At 43.3% G+C, this 20,312-nt stretch overlaps 1 protein-coding gene across 1 annotated transcript in view; it reads left to right on the forward strand.

Moving 5' to 3' along the window:
• Positions 1-7,692: 7,692 nt before the first annotated feature.
• The window catches only part of LOC117503320 (transmembrane channel-like protein 3), a 251,235-nt gene continuing 238,615 nt past the window's right edge, over positions 7,693-20,312 (forward strand). The window contains exons 1-3 of the mRNA XM_034162542.1: positions 7,693-7,713; positions 8,248-8,329; positions 8,526-8,632. Coding sequence (XP_034018433.1) covers positions 7,693-7,713; positions 8,248-8,329; positions 8,526-8,632 — 210 coding nt within the window. The remainder of the gene's footprint in view (positions 7,714-8,247; positions 8,330-8,525; positions 8,633-20,312) is intronic.

Here is a 20,312-nt window from a genome sequence, read left to right on the forward strand (position 1 = left end):
CTGTCCCGCTGGGCTCATACCTCATCAATGCTCTCTTTTATCACTAATTTTTTTTTTTTTAAGTGGCTTTGACACATTCTGGAACTCAATTTGAGCAGATTGGAGGAGAACAAATACAATGATGGATAACAAAAACAGTCTCAAAAGGACTTATTTTTCCTTGACATGTTGCCTTGTAAAGACAGTGAGTGAAAAGAAAAATAAATGCATGAATCCTGTCCATGCTGTGAACACAGTGACTCAAAAACAGTCAATGCTGCCACCGTGTACCTCACCAAAATAAAAGAACATACAGTCAGGTCCATAAGTGTTTGAACAGTGCTCTTCTGGGCAGAGCCCAAACCCAAACCAGAGGACTGCACCGTTACCTGCACTGCTGCTCTGAGCGTTGACTGGCAGCTGCATTGCGGCATACACTGTCACCCTGTCACTGCCAATAGGATACGCCAAGTATGAGGGCACACATTGATGCCACCCTTTTTAACAAAGCAAACAGTGAATTCTTCACATGTGATTCATTGATCAGGAATGTTGTATTTGTTATGCAAGATCCATGATACTGCCTCAGAGAAACTGAGTGTTTTCTGTACAGATAACCACACATCTTTGTGCATATCAGCAAAGTAGGCATTGAAGTCTGGGACCATGCACTGATGCTGTGCTTTGTCGCATTCACACCATGGAACTGCCTCGGTTACTGAATGGCAACGGGGCGGATTTAGGTTTCTTAGAAGGGTGGATTTTCCTGCAATCAAGGGTGCATTTTCCTGCAATCTCAGGCAATTCAAGTATGTATTTTGGACATTTGGAACAATTAATTACTATAATTACTATAGTATAAATACTATAGTAATTACTATAATTGTATTAAGAAGTTGAGATGGATGATACATAAAAAAAAAATAATAATAATAATTCAGTTTCTGACATCAGATGTCGCAGTATTGTTTTATACTGTGTCCCAAACAAGAAGTCTCAAATTTTGAGTCCACAGTGTAACAGGAAATGTCCAATGTTGAACACTTCCTGGACTGACAATAGCCAAGATCCTACAAGATCTCCTGACATCTGGGTGAATGTGAGGCAACATAATAAAATGCTTTGAGCGTCTGATGCAGATAGAAAAGCACTATAAAAATGCAGTCCATTTACCATTCCTGTCTCTCTACCATTCCTGTCATCCCTGTGGTATAGAGGAGCATTTTCTTGAAAAGAAGACCCGAACATTCGGCTACAATTTGTCAGAAAGTACATGTGAGATGAAAGCCTAGATTTGATGTTTTTGTGAAAGAAAATTGTGTATTTCTTCATAACTTATGTAAATAAAGTCCAAGTTGACGCTTCCTCAGAATGAAAGTGATACTCCTCATCTTAGTCTCTCTTAGTAACCACTTGTTTGACCCAAAGTCATTCCAATGATGCCAAGGATGCTTTGAAGGTACCTAGTACCAAAGTCATTGCCTTAAGTCACCGGTTAGTGTCCAAGTCTCACATACAGTAACTATGCCTGCAAAGATATTTGTAAAGCCAAACCTCTGACCTGTGACCTCATGATTCCATAAGCTCTTCCCAGGCAACTCTCAAAGTCAAAGGCTGAGGACGTTCTCCCGATGATGTCACAACAATATGGCTGCTGCTGAGGACTGAAATAGAGTGCAGTCTTCAGACAGCTGTTTATCCTTCACTCGCGCACTTATCAACTTTTATTGTTCAGGATTTTTTTCATATATCAACATTTCATCATTTTAGTGATTATTTCTGCACATTTTTCTGTGTTACCTACTCTTTAAAGTCTTTGTAAAAATTTTGAAAAAGGCTTGGCAAAGAAAGCTATGGAGAAAAATTGAAGTTAAGGAAAAAATCTTTTGCCATTGAGTGAAAAATTAAGATTTGGAGACTTGCAAATTCGCTCTTAATTTGGCAAAACTCAGCTGGGAAGTTGTCTTCAAATCTCAGATGACTTGACTCATGCCTTAGAGTTACTGGCAAAAGTTAGGGATGTTACAACATACGGCTAAAGGAAAAACAGGGGATTAAAACCAAGAAAGTGATGGAACAAAAAGCCATGAGCTAAGACGGTTGAAGAGTCAAGAGAAGAGGCTTCCAGAGAAAAGTTGACAAGAAAAATGGAACAGAAAGCCCATTCTTTGTTTTGGGGTTCTTTTAAACAGGCTTCCCACATAGTCATTAGTTCTGGCCACTTGGCATCACATTACTTCCAGCAGAATGTTATTTGGAAAACACATGAGATATAATGAATGCCATATACCTTCTTTCTTCTTTGGCTAACAAATATAACTGAAAGTTATATTCTAAACTCCATTCTAGAAAAAAGAAGTGATTAACAAAACATTGTTTACAACATGACAATCCATTAATAATCAACAAATATCATTTAAACATGCACCAACATATGTATATGTAGATGGAAGACTCTTAACATCACATGAAAGAAACAAAAAAGATTAAACTGCTTAAGTTTAAAAACACAGGAAAAGAATTTAAAATTTCTCTTTCATTTGTTAAAAGTATATTTGTGTACTGAGAGGTCTGTGTCCTTCCCAGAGGGGGCACTGCAGTTCCATCCCAATGTTGGTCATTGTATAACCTCTGATCTTTGGCCATCTGGCTGTGTGAGGTACCATGTTTGTTGCGATGTTATCAGTAGAAAGTGTCCTGTTGGTGTCTGGATGTTCTCTGAATTATACAGCTTTGATTATACTGTTAAATTCTATTTGAACTAGTGTTAACTGGAACAGTTTTAACAAGCCTCTTTAATCCATAGGGACTATTTGTTGAAGTTTTCCTGAGGCATCATAAATTCAGCCAGGAAATGTCTGGAAGACTTGTCACTTTGTGAGAAGGTAGGTTAGGAAGATTTTGGTACTGGGTGATAACACAGTCAGCTTAAGACATTCCAGCCTTAGGGCCCCTTCACACATGATTGAGGCAGAATGGCGCACAAAGGAGGAGTCAAATGCCACTCGGGAAAAATTGGAGCCGTCTCAAATGCATCAGACAACTGTCACTACAACCATTCGCGCACACAAGCGGCCAAAAGTGAGTGCCCTGTGAGTGCTCATTTGACACATCTCTTGGCAGGTGTCAGCCAAATTCCAGGTGTCGCACATGAATGTCCAACACTGCTTGCTGGACACTCAGAAAAGGCGGGGCTGTTTGCTCTCCCAGCACAAGAGAAGAGAGCATGAAACCACATTCAAGCTGTTTGTGAAAATTATCTAAGTGCAACACAAGTGTGATGTGATCTAGCAACATACATGGGCGTGACTGTGTTGAACACCCCCCCCCCCCACACACACACACAGAAATGGCTTGTGGAGTGAGCCATCGTCACCCCCAACACACATGGTCTGTGGAGTGTGTTGTCCCCGCAAACACACCATGAATCCAACATTGTCAGCTGTGGCTGAGGGTCCTGGAGACCAGTCACTGTCCAGTGCAGTGCACTGCTGGGACAGCTGACCGCTGTGCACTGCAACTCAGCTGGTGAACACGCGATACACATGTGGGTGCGCACTCATACCCTCATGACATGCTGATAATTACGTACCGACACGGTCACGAGGACCGGCCAGCGTCTGAGTGTGCGGCACGGTGTGAAATTAATGAGCTGGTCGGGCAGACTGATCTCAGTTCCACCACATAAATTGTAGTTTACATGAAGAGTGGAAATTAAATAAAACAACTCTTCTAACAACACTCAATAAGCATTTGGGAAATGAGGACACTAATTGTTGAAGCTTTGTAGGTGGAATTCTTTCCCATGCTTGTTTGATGTATGTAGTTGTTCAACAGTCCGGGGTCTGCTTTGTCATATTTTGTGATTCATAATGCACCACACATTTTCAATGGGCGACAAGTCTGGACTGCAGGCAGGCCAGTCTAGTACCCGCACTCTTTTACTACGAAGCCACGCTGTTGTAATACATGCAGAATGTGGCTTGGCACTGTCTTACTGAAATAAGCAGGGACGTCCCTGAAAAAGACGTTGCTTGGATGGCAGCATGTGTTGCTCCAAAACCTGGATGTACCTTTCAGCATTGATGGTGCCATCACAGATGTGCAAGTTGCCCATGCCATGGGCACTAACACACCCCCATACCATCATAGATGCTGGCTTTTGGGAGGGGAGGGGAGGTGATGGTCTAGTGGTTAAGGTATTGGGCTTAAGTCCAGAAGATCATGGGTTCAAATCCCCGCCTGACTGGAAAATCACTCAGGGCCCTTGGGCAAGGCCATTAATCCCCTATTGCTCCCGGTGTGTAGTGAGCACCTTGTATGGCAGCACCCTGACATCGGGGTGAATGTGAGGCATAATTGTAAAGCGCTTTGAGCGTCTGATGCAGATGGAAAAGCGCTATATAAATGCAGTCCATTTACCATTTTTACCATTTTGAACTTTGTGCTGGTAACAATCTGGATGGTCTTTCTCCTATTTTGTCCGGAGGACACGACATCCATGATTTCCAAAAACAATGTGAAATGTGGACTCATCAGACCACAGCACACATTTCCACTTTGTGTCTCTCTATTTTAGATGAGCTCGGGCCGAGAGAAGGTGGCGCCATTTCTGGATGATGTTGATGTATGGCTTTCGCTTTGCATGGTAGAGTTTTAACTTGCACTTGTAGATGTAGCAACAAACTGTTATAACTGACAATGGTTTTCTGAAGTGTTCCTGCGCCCACGCAGTGAGATCCTTTACACAATGATGTCAGTTTTTAATGCAGTGCCGCCTGAGGGATCGAAGGTCATGAGCATTCAGTGTTGGTTTTCGGCCTTGGTGCTTGCGTGCGGAAAGTTCTCCAGATTTTGTGAATCTTCTGATTATATTATGGACTATAGATGATGGAATCCCTAAATTCCTTGCAACTGAACATTGAGAAACATTGTTCTTAAACTGTTGAACTATTTTTTCATGCAGCTGTTCAGAAAGTGGTGATCCTCACCCCATCTTTGCTTGTGAATGGCTGAGCCTTTTGGGGATGCTCCTTTGATACCCAATCATGACGCTCACCTATTTCCAAACAGGTGTTCTTTGAGCATTCATCAACTTTCCCAGTCTTTTGTTGCTCCGTCCCAACTTTTTTGAAATGTGTTGCAGGCATCCATTTGAAAATTAGCAAATATTTGCACAAAAACAATAAAGTTTATCATTTTGAACATTAAATATCTTGTCTTTGTGGTGTATTCAATTGAATATAGGTTGAAGAGGATTTGCAAATCATTGTATTCTGTTTTTATTTACATTTTACACAAGGTCCCAAATTCATTGGAATTGGGGTTGTATAACAGGAAATAAGTATTATAAATTGTCATGTTTTTATTTTTTGCTCTGCTGCTGTGTGCGCAACTTTCCATGTGCTCGCACTGTGTTCATGCATGAACACACGCTTGCACGAAACCGTCGCCGTGGTATCTTGCACACCTGCCTGACCGTGCATCACTCCCGACAGCAGGTGGAATGTTTCGGGGTTCCCCTTTTCGTTTTTTGTTTGCAGATTTTCTTCTGGTTTCTGCATCTTTTGCCCAACATTGTGTTATGTGTGGATGGGCCCTTAAGAATGTTTGTATAGTGAAAACTGAAGCCAACCTTTGGTTTTGTAAAGATGTGTTTTGGTCATGTTTGCTACAATGTGGAAGTCTGGAGTGGTAGAGAAGTATGTGAGGATAGTGCAGGATATGTACAAGGACAGTGTGATAGTGGTAAGATGTGCAGTAGGAATGACAGATTCATTCAAGGTGGAAGTGGAACTACACCAAGGATCAGCTTTGAGTCCTTTCTTGTTTGCAGTGGTGATGGACATGTTGACAGATGAGATATGACAGGAGTCTCCATGCACTATGATGTTTCCAGATAACATTGTAATCTGAAGTGAGAGTAAAGAACAGGTTGAGTTGAGCCTGGAGAGGTGGAGTTACACTCTGGAGAGAAGGGGAATGAAAGTCAGTAGGCGCAAGACTGAGTGTGTGTGTGAATGAGAGGGAGCTCAGTGGAATAGTGTGGTTACAAGGAGCAGAGGTGATAAAAGTAAATGAGTTTAAATTGAACCTTATCCTCCACCAGGCAGGAGGCGAAGGGGAAGAACAAAGAGGAGGTTTATGGATGTGCTGAGGGAGGACATGCAGGTGGTTGGTGTGACTGAGGAAGATGCAGAGGACAGGATGAGATGGAGACAGATAGAGCTGGGTACCGAACTTTGGTTCTTTTGTGGCACCGACCAAAATGCTTCGGTAGTACTGAGAATCTAAATATGCCTCGTCTTTCGGTGTCAAGTTTCTGTACCCAGAGGTTAATCATGTGCAAGAAGAGCGGTCCGCAGCCATCCTCCTCTCAGCATTCAAGTCTACCTGTGGACGTTACAGAGCACGAGCAGCCTGATTAAAAATCTCCACCCCCGGACTCCGCTTCAACTGCAACTTAATACATGCATCGTTTTGAAGCTTGAAGCAATGAAGCACTGTTCTGACCCGCTGCTTTGGTTCTTTGCTTCGCTGCCTTTCAGAAGTGGCAAATCCGCTTCTCAACCCCTCTTAGAGCCATTAAAATATGTCAACCCTGAGCCACTTTTGTGTGGATTAAAGTCACTAACTGGGACTCCTGTCTTGTTCTGAGAAAGAAACGTTCCGTTCAAATAGCTCCAAACGCTGTGTGGCTCTCTGCCGAGTGAATCACATTAGAAAGATAGTCTGGTCGGAATTAATAACTTCAAAGCGAATCACTGTTTAAATCAAATGACACCTCTTTCCAAACATTGTAATGCAAACAATAAACTGCAATCGATCAAAAGTTTTTTCCCTCCCAAAATGAGATGTTCTGCGCTGACATGCAGCAGCCAATTGAGCTCAGCTCAGATACTATGGAGAGACATTCATGCCAAAATGTCTGAAAGGAAATGCTTTTAACAAAAACTGCAGAGTGTTTTAGTTTTCTTTTGCACTGGAAATCATTCATTCATTTATCTTCTACCGCTTAGTCCAATTAAGGGTCGCGGGGGGCTGGAGCCTATCCAAGCAGTCATAGGGCGCAAGGCGGGGTACACCCAGGACAGGACGCCAGTCTGTCGCAGGGCCACAAACAGACAAACAAACACAGACACACCCTAAGGACAATTTAAAGATTCCAGTCCACCTAACCCGCATGTCTTTGGATGTGGGAGGAAACCGGAGCACCCAGAGGAAACCCACGCAAACATGGGGAGAACATTCAAACTCCACACAGAAAGGCCACGGGAATTGAACCCACAACCTTCTCGCTGTGAGGCAACAGTGCTAACCACTAAACCACCGTGCTGCCCCTCACTGGAAATTATTTATTGCTTATTTTTTCTGTAAGAAAACTGCTTGGAGTGGAAAATTCCCAAAGCTGAAAAATAAAACTCAAGATTTGAACTATGTGTAATGTAATTTTCTTTTTTTAGAATTGATCTTATAAAATTGGTATGAAAAAAGTATCGTTCAGGAACGGGTATCAAAGTGAAGGTATCGAAAATGGTACCGGTATCGAAAATTTTTGATTGATACCCAGCCCTAGAGACAGATGATCTGTTGTGGTGCCCCTAACAGGAACAGCTGAAACAAGAAGTATCAAATGGTCACATTCCTTCACAATCACTATGCAGTGGAACTTTACAACAGATGAACACAGATGTCACATTTTAACTTGTGACTATGGCCAGAAGACTTCTCTTGGTAACAAATAACCTGAAAATCCCTATCCTTCTGGCAGTCTACAGATTCTATGAATGTTAAAAGTTTATCTATCTATCTAGATAGATAGATAGATAGATAGATAGATAGATAGATAGATAGGCCAAAACATGCCAGAATAAGTAATAATAATAATAATAACAACAATAACTAACTTTGTCTGAAACCCAGGAGCGTCACCCTCTAGCCTCTCACCAGGGTGGAGCCCTGGACTCGGCTGGGCTGCTAATGTGGGCCCCAGACCACCAGATGACTTTCAGCATGTTTCAGGATTTCTCATTCTCATGTCTGCTCTGACTTTGTCTCAAACCTGTCCTGTCTGTGCTGTCCCTCTCATATGTTCATTCCTAATCGTGTCCATCCTCATCACTCCCACATGTAGCACGTTGACTGTGCACCCATATAACCCACAGTGATGGATGGCTAGGAACATGTGGACTGTGCACATGACAAACACTTTCAGGTGACAGCACCGGTGATTCACAGAATGTTCTTAAATGTTGTCTCATCCTGCAGATGCTGAAGAAACTCTCCCGGGTGTTTTACAACATCATCGTTCTGTTCATTCCCTGGGAAGTGAGGATCAAGAAAATAGAAAGTAAGACTTTCCTCTGAGACCAAGCAATGAAATGCATCAATATTCATGCCCAATAACATCCACATGAAGTTATCTGTTCAATCTGGGCTAGCCTTTTGATGGGACATTCAAAATGCCCGCTAAAGTTTTTGTCTGGAAATATTTGTGTGTGTTTGTGTTGGTTAATGGCTCTGTATGTCCCCTGTGTTGTGTTGAGGTCACTTTGGCTCAGGTGTGGCTTCCTACTTCATCTTCCTCCGCTGGCTCTTTGGAATCAACATTGTCCTCACTGTCATGACTGGAGCCTTCATCGTCCTACCTGAGGTCAGAAAATCTCATAAGACATATTTACACTGTGCATAAAAATCATGACATTTAGTTTCATCCAGTTTTGACTGTGAATCTCATGAGCTGACAAGAAGTGGTCAAGAGTCAACACAGCAGCTTTGGCACGTTTTATTGGACAGTCATGGTTAAAATCATGTATGTGGGGACCAGGCTCAGCTAGAACACCATTAATGCTACTTTGTTTTGTTTTGCATGCTTTCTTTTTTAAAATTGATGTTGCAGTACAACTACAGGGGAATCACACTACTCAGCCACCCTGGTAAAGTCTTCTCCAGGGTGCTGGAAAGGACGGTTCAGCTGATGTGGGTTCCATCCTGGTCGTGGAACAACCGACCAGCTCTTTACTGTCACAAGGATCCTGGAGGGTGCCTGGGAGTATGCCCACCCAGTCTACATGTGTTTTGTGGACTTGGAGAAGGTGTATGATCGGGTACCCTGGGAGATACTGTGGGAGGTGCTGCGGTAGTATGGAGTGAGGGGGTCACTTCTCAGTTCCATCCAATCTCTGTACTCGCAAAGCGAGAGCTGTGTTCGGGTGCTCGGCAGTAAGTTGGACTCATTTGCGGTGGAGGTTGGCCTCTGCCAGGGCTGCGCCTTGTCACCAATCCTGTTTGTGATATTCATGGACAAGATATCAAGGTGTAGTTGGGGGGAGGAGGGTTTCTGGTTTGGTGGGCTCAGGGTCTCAGCATTGCTCTTTGCAGATGATGTGGTCCTGTTGGCTTCATCAGCTGGTGATCAACACTCACTGGATCGGTTCGCAGCCAAATGTGAAGCGGCTGGGATGAAGATCAGCACCTCTAAATCTGAGGCCATGGTTCTCAGCAGGAAACCAACGGATTATCTACCCCGGGTAGGGAATACAGCCTTGCCCCAAGTGAAGGAGTTCAAGTACCTTGGGGTCTTATTCACGAGTGAGGGGATGATGGAGATTGGCCAGAGAATCGGTGCAGCAGGGGCAGTGTTGCATTCGCTCTACTGCACTGTTGCGATGAAAAGATCTACTGGTCAATCATCGTTCCTACTCTCACCTATGGTCATGAGAGTTGGGTCATGACCAAAAGAACTAGATCGCGGGTACAAGCGGTTGAAATGGGCTTCCTCAGGAGGGTGGCTGGTGTCTCCCTTAGAGATAGGGTGAGAAGTTCGGTCATCCGTGTGGAGCTCAGAGTAGAGTCACTGCTCGTTCGCGTTGAAAGGAGCCAGCTGAGGTGGTTCGGGCATCTGGTTGTTATTCCATCCACAGCTTCCTGCCTGAGTGAATATTGTTTTTTTGCAGGCCTGAAAGAGGATTTAGGCTGTAAAGAAACTGGAGCACAACCTTTGATCAAACCTATGTCATACTTGTGTCGCGCCCACAAAATAGGAGGGACAGAAAAGAGGTAGGAGGGAACTTCCAAATCTGGCATGGAAGTGGGAAGAAAAAACGCCTCAGTGTCATTGAACACTGTCAAAACTCGATGGCCTTGTCAGTTGTGCACCAACTTCCCATCTAAATGCATCAGTGGAAGGAGAGAAAGAAATTGTTGGCACATTGGTATTTTCCCAATCACCTGCTGCTTCACAGCTCAAAACAAATGGACCAACACTTTTCCACATTTTAGAAGCACACTTTGCAATTGAGATATGAGGGGTGGAGTCAGGAACATCAAAAACTGCCTGCTGACTGTCATTCAGCAAAACAACAGCAACAACAAATGAGTCACTGAAATAAACATCAGTCACAGTCAGACTCTCATGTGTTTCACAGATAAAGAATATATCCTTGTAATGAGGGTCACCGCTGACTGACTCACAAACATGGGCTGTGCAATGCGTATCTTCAAGTTTCATAACATAAAACGTGGGTGCAGTCGCACGTTTTTCACAATTTCTAACAGCGTTTCACCAGTTGAAGGCCGCACAGTCCAGTTGGAGACAAACAAAGGCCCAGTCGAGTCTTTTGACAACATACACAGCTCTGGCTGATCAGGAGAAGAGATTTTTATTCCCTGGTATGTGCAAGTCAGGACTGTATTACAAGCGTACAAAATGTCTCGACCTAGCAAATTTATTGGACACTTTCGTGACATGACAAACTCATGTTGAAACTGATGATCTCCAATCTCCCAAAAGCACACAGCTGGTTTGGAAAATGGTTCACTCAGAGTCTCCCCACTAGCATAGACTGACACGTGTCTTTTCCCCAGGTTCGAGACCTTCAAAATCAGAACTCTGTATCAAAGATCTTAGTATCAATCAAATTTCAGTTTTCTCCCATTTACAGTTAGAACAGCTGTTAGCAATAGAGAGTTTTTCTAATTCAGCAATCTTATTTAAAACCATGGACCTCTGGAGGGATTTGTGTTGGTTTTTTACTTAAATTATTTACTTTACTCTCAAAATTTATATTTGCGTGGTGTTCCGTGGCGGTTGTGACTGTGTAGTGTGTGTGTTTGATTCACCGTGTGCCATGCTGGCTGTCTGTCGCTCATCCAATGCTTTTGTGCTCAGAAGAGGCACTAGGGGCTTGTAGTCGGTCTCCAACTTAAACTTGAGTCCAATAATGTAGGGTGCCAACCTTTCACAGGCCCATGTGACTGCCAGAGCTTCTTTTTCTATCTGAGCGTAATGTTTTTCTGCTTCAATCAGACCTCTCGAGATGAACACGACTGGTCTCCATGTCCCATCTGTTTGCTCCTGTGTGAGAACAGCCCTGAGCCCATAAGACGAGGCATCGGCTGCCACACACGTCTCTGCTATCAGTGAGTAGTGTGCGAGAACGCATCGTAAAGTCAGTTCAGCCTTTAGTTTCTGAAAAGTGTCTTGCTGTGGTGCTCCACAGCACAATTCACTCTTTTTGCTGAGCAAGTCCTTTAGTGGTCTTGTGTATAATGGGAGATGGGGCAGGAACTTTCCTAAATACTTGGCCATGCCCAAAACTCTCCTCACACCCTCTGTGTCTTTTGGTTCAGGCATGTCCATAATGGCCCTGACCTTATCGGGATCTGGGGACACAACATTTGCTGTGACACAATGACCCACAAACATTATGCTGTCTTTTGAGAACTCATATTTCTCATTTAGTGTCAGGCCCTCTTGTTTGATCCTCTGCAGGACTTTGTGTAGTCTTTCAGTGTACTGTTGGATGTCTTCTCCAAAGATGACTATGTCATCAGCATGACAGACAACCCCCTCACAGCCCTCCAACATCTGTGACATTCGACGTTGGAAGTGCTCTGAGGCTGATGAAATCCCAAATGGCAGATGATTGAATGCATATCGGCCAAACAGGGTGATAAACGTTGTAAGGAGTTGGCTTTCTTCTGCCAACGGGATCTGCCAGAAGCCAGAGGTGGCATCAAGCTTTGTAAACACCTTTGCTCCGGTCAGCATGGCAAGTGTGTGGTCTACCATCAGTACAATGTGTCTTTCTCACCGCACCCACTTGTTCAAATGAGTTAGATCTACACAGAGTGTTATTTTTCCTGGTCATGATTTTCATGACGCGGGAACACAGCTGCTCGCACTGTTTCCGCATGCACGAACCGTCGCAGTGGCATCGTGCACGCCTGCCCAACGGCGCGATGTTTTCATGGTTCGCTCATACGAGCTGTTCCGCTGTGCGTTGCCCTGAGTTGTACTTATTTGTACTATATATGAAGGGGCCTTTACCCCATTTTTAAATTTTGACCCCTGTGTAATTCTTTATTGACCACTGTAGCTCATTAGAGATCAGCTCCAGGATGGCTCCATATCTGAAAATAAACAGTTAATTTAGAATATGTGTGCCAAATTCCATGCTTTTATCACAAAATGAACAATTTTTATGGAATTTTTAGCGAAGCTGCACTGCAAATGTGTTTCCTCCAGAAGCTGCACCACTACAAATCCTCTGCCTACACTGCCAGTTTATGTATTTGTCCCCCTTTGTACTTGACCAGACCAGAAGATGATCTAAATCAAATTGGCAGTGGGTCGATTGTGATATCAAATATCAGAGTGCTTGGGGACATCCTTGTCTAGTTATTTCTGTCCATCCTGGCAGAGGCCTGTGCAGGATATTGACTGATGAACAGAAAATGAGACCAAAACCGAGTTTCCGTCAAGCAGCGAATAAGTGTTCAACTCTGTTGAAAGCTTTTTGTGCTTCCAAAGATAGTATGATCTCAGGATGGATGTTATTAATCTGGTAAATAACAGTCAAGATTGCCTGACAGCTGTTTACTGACACCGAATCCCATCTCTGGTCTGTATGAACGGGTTTTGGCATAATCATTTCTTTTATAGTGACAAAAAAAGTCAACTAATTGGACAGTAATAGTCAAGTTAAGTAATAATAATAGATAAGCCTGTGTCATAGTCTGAGGAAGTGCTGTTTATTCAGGGCCTCTGCAGATGCTTTAGCATCCAGTATTGGTAATACTGGATGTCGATTTCTTAAAAAACAACAAAAAAAAAAAACAACAACAACAGTTCAACAGGATATCAGATTTTGAGGCCTTACTGGACTTTATCTTTGTATTGCACCCTGTCTCAATCTCTGCTGTTGTATTTCTTTTCCATTGCAATTTATCAAACTTATTTAGGGCCCCTTCACACAACACAACATTGGGTGAAAGATGCAGAAACCGGAAGAAAATCCACGAACCAAAAACGAAATGGAGACCCACAAAACATTCCACCTGCTGTCGGGAGCGAGCCACGGTTGGAGATGTGTGCGCGATACTGTGGCAACAGTATCATGCATGCTCGTGTTCACTTGCACGAACACAGTGCGAATACGTGGAAGGTTGCACATGCAGCAGCAGAGCAAAAATAAAAAAAACACCACAACTTAAGTGAATAAAATTGGTCCTAGCACAGAACCTTGTGGAACTCCATAATTAACCTTAGTCTGTGAAGAAGATTCCCCATTTACATGAACAAATTGTAATCTATTAGATAAATATGATTCAAACCACCGCAGCACAGTGCCTTTAATACCTATGGCATGCTCTAATCTCTGTAATAAAATTTTATGGTCAACAGTATCAAAAGCAGCACTGAGTTCTAACAGAACAAGCACAGAGATGAGTCCACTGTCTGAGGCCATAAGAAGATCATTTGTAACCTTCACTAATGCTGTTTCTGTACTATGAAGAATTCTAAACCCTGACTGAAACTCTTCAAATAGACCATTCCTCTGCAGATGATCAGTTAGCTGTTTTACAACTACCCGTTCAAGAATTTTTGAGAGAAAACGAAGGTTGGAGATTGGCCTATAATTAGCTAAGATAGCTGGGTCAAGTGATGGCTTTTTAAGTAATGGTTTAATTACTGCCACCTTAAAAGCCTGTGGTACATAGCCAACTAATAAAGATAGATTGATCATATTTAAGATCGAAGCATTAATTAATGGTAGGGCTTCCTTGAGCAGCCTGGTAGGAATGGGGTCTAATAGACATGTTGATGGTTTGGAGGAAGTAACTAATGAAAATAACTCAGACAGAACAATCAGAGAGAAAGAGTCTAACCAAATACCAGCATCACTGAAAGCGAGAAAGAGAACGATATGTCTTTGGGATGGTTATGAGTAATTTTTTCTCTAATAGTTAAAATTTTATTAGCAAAGAAAGTCATGAAGTCATTACTAGTTAAAGTTAAAGGAATACTCGGCTCAGTAGAGCTCTGACTCTTTGTTATAGAGCAACAGACTTTTTCCAGGCTAAGTGAAGATCTTCTAAATTAGTGAGACGCCATTTCCTCTCCAGCTTACAAGTTATCTGCTTTAAGCTGCGAGTTTGTGAGTTATACCACGGAGTCAGGTACTTCTGATTTAAGGCTCTCTTTTTCAGAGGAGCTACAGCATCCAAAGTTGTCCTCAATGAGGATATAAAACTATTGACGAGATACTCTATCTCACTTACAGAGTTTAGGTAGCTACTCTGCACTGTATTGGTATATGGCATTGGAGAACATAAAGAAGGAATCATATCCTTAAACCTAGTTACAGCGCTTTCTGAAAGACTTCTAGTGTAATGAAACTTATTCCCCACTGCTGGGTAGTCCATCAGAGTAAATGTAAATGTTATTAAGAAATGATCAGACAGAAGGGGGTTTTCAGGGAATACTGTTAAGTCTTCAATTTCCATACCATAAGTCAGAACAAGATCTAAGGTATGATTAAAGTGGTGGGTGGACTCATTTACATTTTGAGCAAAGCCAATCGAGTCTAACAATACATTAAATGCAGTGCTGAGGCTGTCATTCTCAGCATCTGTGTGGATGTTAAAATCGCCCACTATAATTATCTTATCTGAGCTAAACACTAAGTCAGACAAAAGGTCCGAAAATTCACAGAGAAACTCACAGTAACGACCAGGTGGATGATAGACAACAAATAAAACTGGTTTTTGGGACTTCCAATTTGGATGGACAAGACTAAGAGTCAAGCTTTCAAATGAATTAAAGCTCTGTCTGGGTTTTTGATTAATTAATAAGCTGGAGTGGAAGACTGCTGCCAATCCTCCACCTCGGCCCGTGCTACGAGCGTTCTGGCAGTTAGTGTGACTCGGGGGTGTTGACTCATTTAAACTAACATTCATCCTGCTGTAACCAGGTTTCTGTAAGGCAGTATAAATCAATATGTTGATCAATTATTATATCATTTACTAACAGGGACTTAGAAGAGAGAGATCTAATGTTTAATAGACCACGTTTAACTGTTTTAGTCTGTGGTGCAGTTGAAGGTGCTATATTATTTTTTCTTTTTGAATTTTTATGCTTAAATAGATTTTTGCTGGTTATTGGTGGTCTGGGAGCAGGCACCGTCTCTACGGGGATGGGGTAATGAGGGGATGGCAGGGGGAGAGAAGCTGCAGAGAGGTGTGTAAGACTACAACTCTGCTTCCTGGTCCCAACCCTGGATAGTCACGGTTTGGAGGATTTAATAAAATTGGCCAGATTTCTAGAAATGAGAGCTGCTCCATCCAAAGTGGGATGGATGCCGTCTCTCCTAACAAGACCAGGTTTTCCCCAGAAGCTTTGCCAATTATCTATGAAGCCCACCTCATTTTTTGGACACCACTCAGACAGCCAGCAATTCAGGGAGAACATGCAGCTAAACATGTCACTCCCGGTCCGACTGGGGAGGGGCCCAGAGAAAACTACAGAGTCCGACATTGTTTTTGCAAAGTTACACACCGATTCAATGTTAATTTTAGTGACCTCCGATTGGCGTAACCGGGTGTCATTACTGCCGACGTGAATTATAATCTTACCAAATTTACGCTTAGCCTTAGCCAGCAGTTTCAAATTTCCTTCAATGTCGCCTGCTCTGGCCCCCGGAAGACAACTGACTATGGTTGCTGGTGTCGCTAACTTCACATTTCTCAAAACAGAGTCGCCAATAACCAGAGTTTGTTCCTCGGCGGGTGTGTCGCCGAGGGGGGAAAAACGGTTAGAAATGTGAACGGGCTGGCGGTGTACACGGGGCTTCTGTTTAGGACTACGCTTCCTCCTCACAGTCACCCAGTCGGCCTGCTTTCCCGGCTGCTCGGGATCCGCTGTAGGGGAACTAATGGCGGCTAAGCTACCTTTGTCCGCACCGACTACAGGGGACTGGCTAGCTGTAGGATTTTCCAAGGTGCAGAGCCAAGTCTCCAATTCGCCCAGCCTGGCCTCCAAAGCTACGAATAAGCTACACTTATTACAAGTACCATTACTGCTAAAGGAGGCCGAGGAATAACTAAACATTTCACAACCAGAGCACAAAAGTGCGGGAGAGAGGAGAAGCCGCCATGCTAAACCGGCTAAGAGCTAGTAGCTGCGCTAAGCTAGCGGATTCCTAAAAACACACAAAGTGAATAATGTGTAAATAATTTAGAGGTGATTCAGCAGAGGGAGTGCTTTAGTTAAGGCACGTGAAGATTACACTGTGAAACAAATCGTTATCTAGTTAACTAGATCAATCTAACTGCGCAGATTAAACAGCTAACAGATACAGCAAAACACCACTGTGCTCCGGAGCAGGAAGTGATACAATACCGCATTGAGAGCCAACCACCAGTAGAGGCAGTCAAACCAAAGCATAAATATTTTATTAATTTATTTGCTGAAAATGCCGGTTTGCTGTGCATTTGGATACACAAATAGACACTACAAGGGCTTCAAGATGTACAGATTCCCTTCAGATCTGAACAGAAGAAAAATTTGGGAAAATACAGTCAGCCATGTGGCATGGAAGCCGACATCATCGTCAAAGTTTTAATGCTTTAAATACATATATTGTTCAGTAAAACTCACCTAAACCATCATCGTATAAACCGAATGTTCGCAGTCACCCGACAAAAAAGTCCCAATATTTTTGTATTGTTTTCCATGTAATAAACACTATATAGAACAGATATGGTATAATGCATTTTTCGCTCAGATCGAATAAAATGTCTTGTCTGATCGCAGTGTAATTCCATTAAAAACCTCCCGCCTGTGGGACTGGAGTCATTTCCATATGTTTAAAATCCCGGCCGTTTATTTTTTTCCCCACACAGTGCTCAGACTCAGACCCACAGCCTGACTGTTGAATCACACACTGCTAAAGGCTGCAAGTTGAGACTTTTCTGCTTTCACTCTTTCCTCATATTTTAATAGTTTTTGCAGTGTGCACGCTGATTACCTTTGAATTGGAGGTGATGATTGTAGAAAAAATATTTGTTGAGTGTCAAATTAATCCAGAATGAAGCATAATCTAGTGACAGAGAACTTTAAAACTGTCACACACGATGTCATTGCATGACACGGAGTCACAGAGTTGCAGAAGCATAAATCAGGCTTTCAATTAATTAAACAAACATCAGAAATTGTAAATTTATGTAAATTTGATAGCTTAACTATTTTTATTTATTTTGATTGTACTTGTACCTGAATGTGTTACTGTATGTGGTTAACTGATAAAAAAAATCCTGTGGAAAACTTAAAAGGTTCGTTCAGTAGTTCAGCACAATTGGCCCCAAAATGGCGCCATGTTCTCAGTTGATGCTACTCTATGAATTAAGGAACCCTAGTTAACCCTGTGCAGGAGCTGTGGTCAAGAGCCTCAGTGCAGGAGGTGTGGTAGGTAGTGCCAGCCCAATCCAATTTGGCACCCTAGACAAGATTTTTAATGGCGCCCCCTTTTCCCCACTCACCCACCCACACACACACACAGTAAATTCCACATTTACATACACACTCACAAGAAACTAAATCATTGTTTTTAATAGACTAAAATGTGAAATAAGTCAATAATAACAGTTAAGAACATGTAGAACACATTAGAAACCTTGTGATTAGAAACCTAAAAACCATCTCCTCACCCTCATATCACCTGCTACAGCTTGACTCTCCTTATTTTCCTTGCAGCAAACTCATGTATGACATCAGGGGTGTCGTACTGGGGGGGGGGGGGGCGAAGGGTACTATGCTCTAATTAGTACCTATTGTGCTCTAGTTAGCACCCTCCTAATGACAGGGCAGCTGTCCCTCCTAATGATGGGACAGACCCTCTCCTGATGGCTCCCTTGACGACTCTGCTGATGACGTGAATGACTCATTACCATGAACAAAAGACTGAAACTGCTTTGACCTGAAACCCCCATTGTAAACAGGGGATAAAGCGTGTCTCAGACCCCCTCCCCGGTTAAGGCTGGGTTCAAACATTTCACAAAGAATGCCTCCTGATCACCCCAAGCTTGTGATCAAGGGGGTGGTTTGAGCCAAAGAGAGGCTATTGGTCAGTGTGAGTTGGTTTTCTGTAAACCCCTGTCTGGAGCTGCCTGTTCTCTCCAATCGTAACATCACAGTCCAAGAAGGCTAAATGGTTGTTTCTGGCATCCTCACGTGTGAACTTGATATTGGCGTCCACCGAGTTGATGTGTTCTGTAAAGTCGTCAACTTCCTGTTGCTTGATTTTAACCCATGTGTCATTAACATATCTGAACCAGTGACTGGGAGAGATGCCCGTGAAAGACGTCAAGGCTGTCTTCTCCACTCGCTCCATGTACAGATTGGCCACAATGGGGGATACCGGAGACCCCATCACACAACCATGAATCTGCCTATAGTAATTCCCCCTAAACAGGAAATACGTGGTGTTAAGACAGATCTCCAAGAGTTGGCAGATGTGGTCTGGTGTGAGTTTGGTCCTTTCAAGTAGAGACACATCCTCCAGCTGTCTCTGCCTCACAGCTGAGACAGTCTCAGTGGTGGGGATGCAGGTGAACAACGAAGTCACATCAAATGACATGATTGTTTCATCTGCCTCCAGCTGCAGGTCCTTGATCTTGTTCACAAAATCTTGTGTGTTCTCCACATGGTGGTCTGAGTTACCCACTAGAGGAGCAAAAATCCACTTGAGGTGCTTGGCCAAATTGTACGTGATGGAATCTGTGCTACATACAATAGGCCTAGGTGGCACGTCCTGTTTGTGGATTTTGGGCAGTCCATAGATGCACGGAGTGGCGTCCCCCGGGTAGAGTCTGTAGTATGTTTGCCTGTCGATGAGTCCCTCTTTCTCTAGGTTTCGGAGGTAGCTAATGATTTTCTTCTTATAGCCGCTCGTGGGGTCTCTCTTCAGATGTTCGTATGTATTATTTGGCTCTTGCTTGCCTCTACTGGTGGTTGGCTCTCACTGCGGTATTGTATCACTTCCTGTTCCGGAGCACAGCGGTGTTTTGCTGTATCTGTTAGCTGTTTAATCTGCGCAGTTAGATTGATCTAGTTACCTAGATAACGATTTGCTTCACAGTGTAATCTTCACATGCCTTAAATAAAGCACTCCCTCTGTTGAATCACCTCTAAATTATTTACACATTATTCACTTTGTGTGTCTTTAGGCATCCGCTAGCTTAGCGCAGCTACTAGCTCTTAGCCGGTTTAGCATGGCAGCTTCTCCTGTCTCTCCCGCACTTTTCTGCTCTGGGTGTGAAATGTTTAGTTATTCCTCAGCCTCCTTTAGCAGTAATGGTGCTTGTAATAAGTGTATCTTATTCGTAGCTTTTGAGGCCAGGCTGGGCAAATTGGAGACTCGGCTCCGCACCATGGAAAATTCTACAGCTAGCCAGGGCCCTGTAGTCGGTGCGGACCAAGGTAGCTTAGCCGCCGTTAGTTTCCCTCTGGCAGATCCCGAGCAGCCGGGAAAGCAGGCCGACTGGGTGACTGTGAGGAGGAAGCGTAGTTCTAAACAGAAGCCCCCTGTACACCGCCAACCCATTCACATTTCTAACCATTTTTCCCCACTCGACGACACACCCGCTGAGGATCAAACTCTGGTTATTGACGACTCTGTTTTGAGAAATGTGAAGTTAGCGACACCAGCAACCATAGTCAATTGTCTTCCGGGGGCCAGAGCAGGCGACATTGAAGGAAATTTGAAACTGCTGGCTAAGGCTAAGCGTAAATTTGGTAAGATTGTAATTCACGTCGGCAGTAATGACACCCGGTTACGCCAATCAGAGGTCACTAAAATCAACATTGAATCGGTGTGTAACTTTGCAAAAACAATGTCGGACTCTGTAGTTTTCTCTGGGCCCCTCCCCAATCGGACCGGGAGTGACATGTTTAGCCGCATGTTCTCCTTGAATTGCTGGCTGTCTGAGTGGTGTCCAAAAAATGAGGTGGCCTTCATAGATAATTGGCAAAGCTTCTGGGGAAAACCTGG

This window comes from Thalassophryne amazonica, chromosome 2, assembly GCF_902500255.1.
Source record: "Thalassophryne amazonica chromosome 2, fThaAma1.1, whole genome shotgun sequence".
Classification (NCBI taxonomy): Eukaryota; Metazoa; Chordata; class Actinopteri; order Batrachoidiformes; family Batrachoididae; genus Thalassophryne; species Thalassophryne amazonica.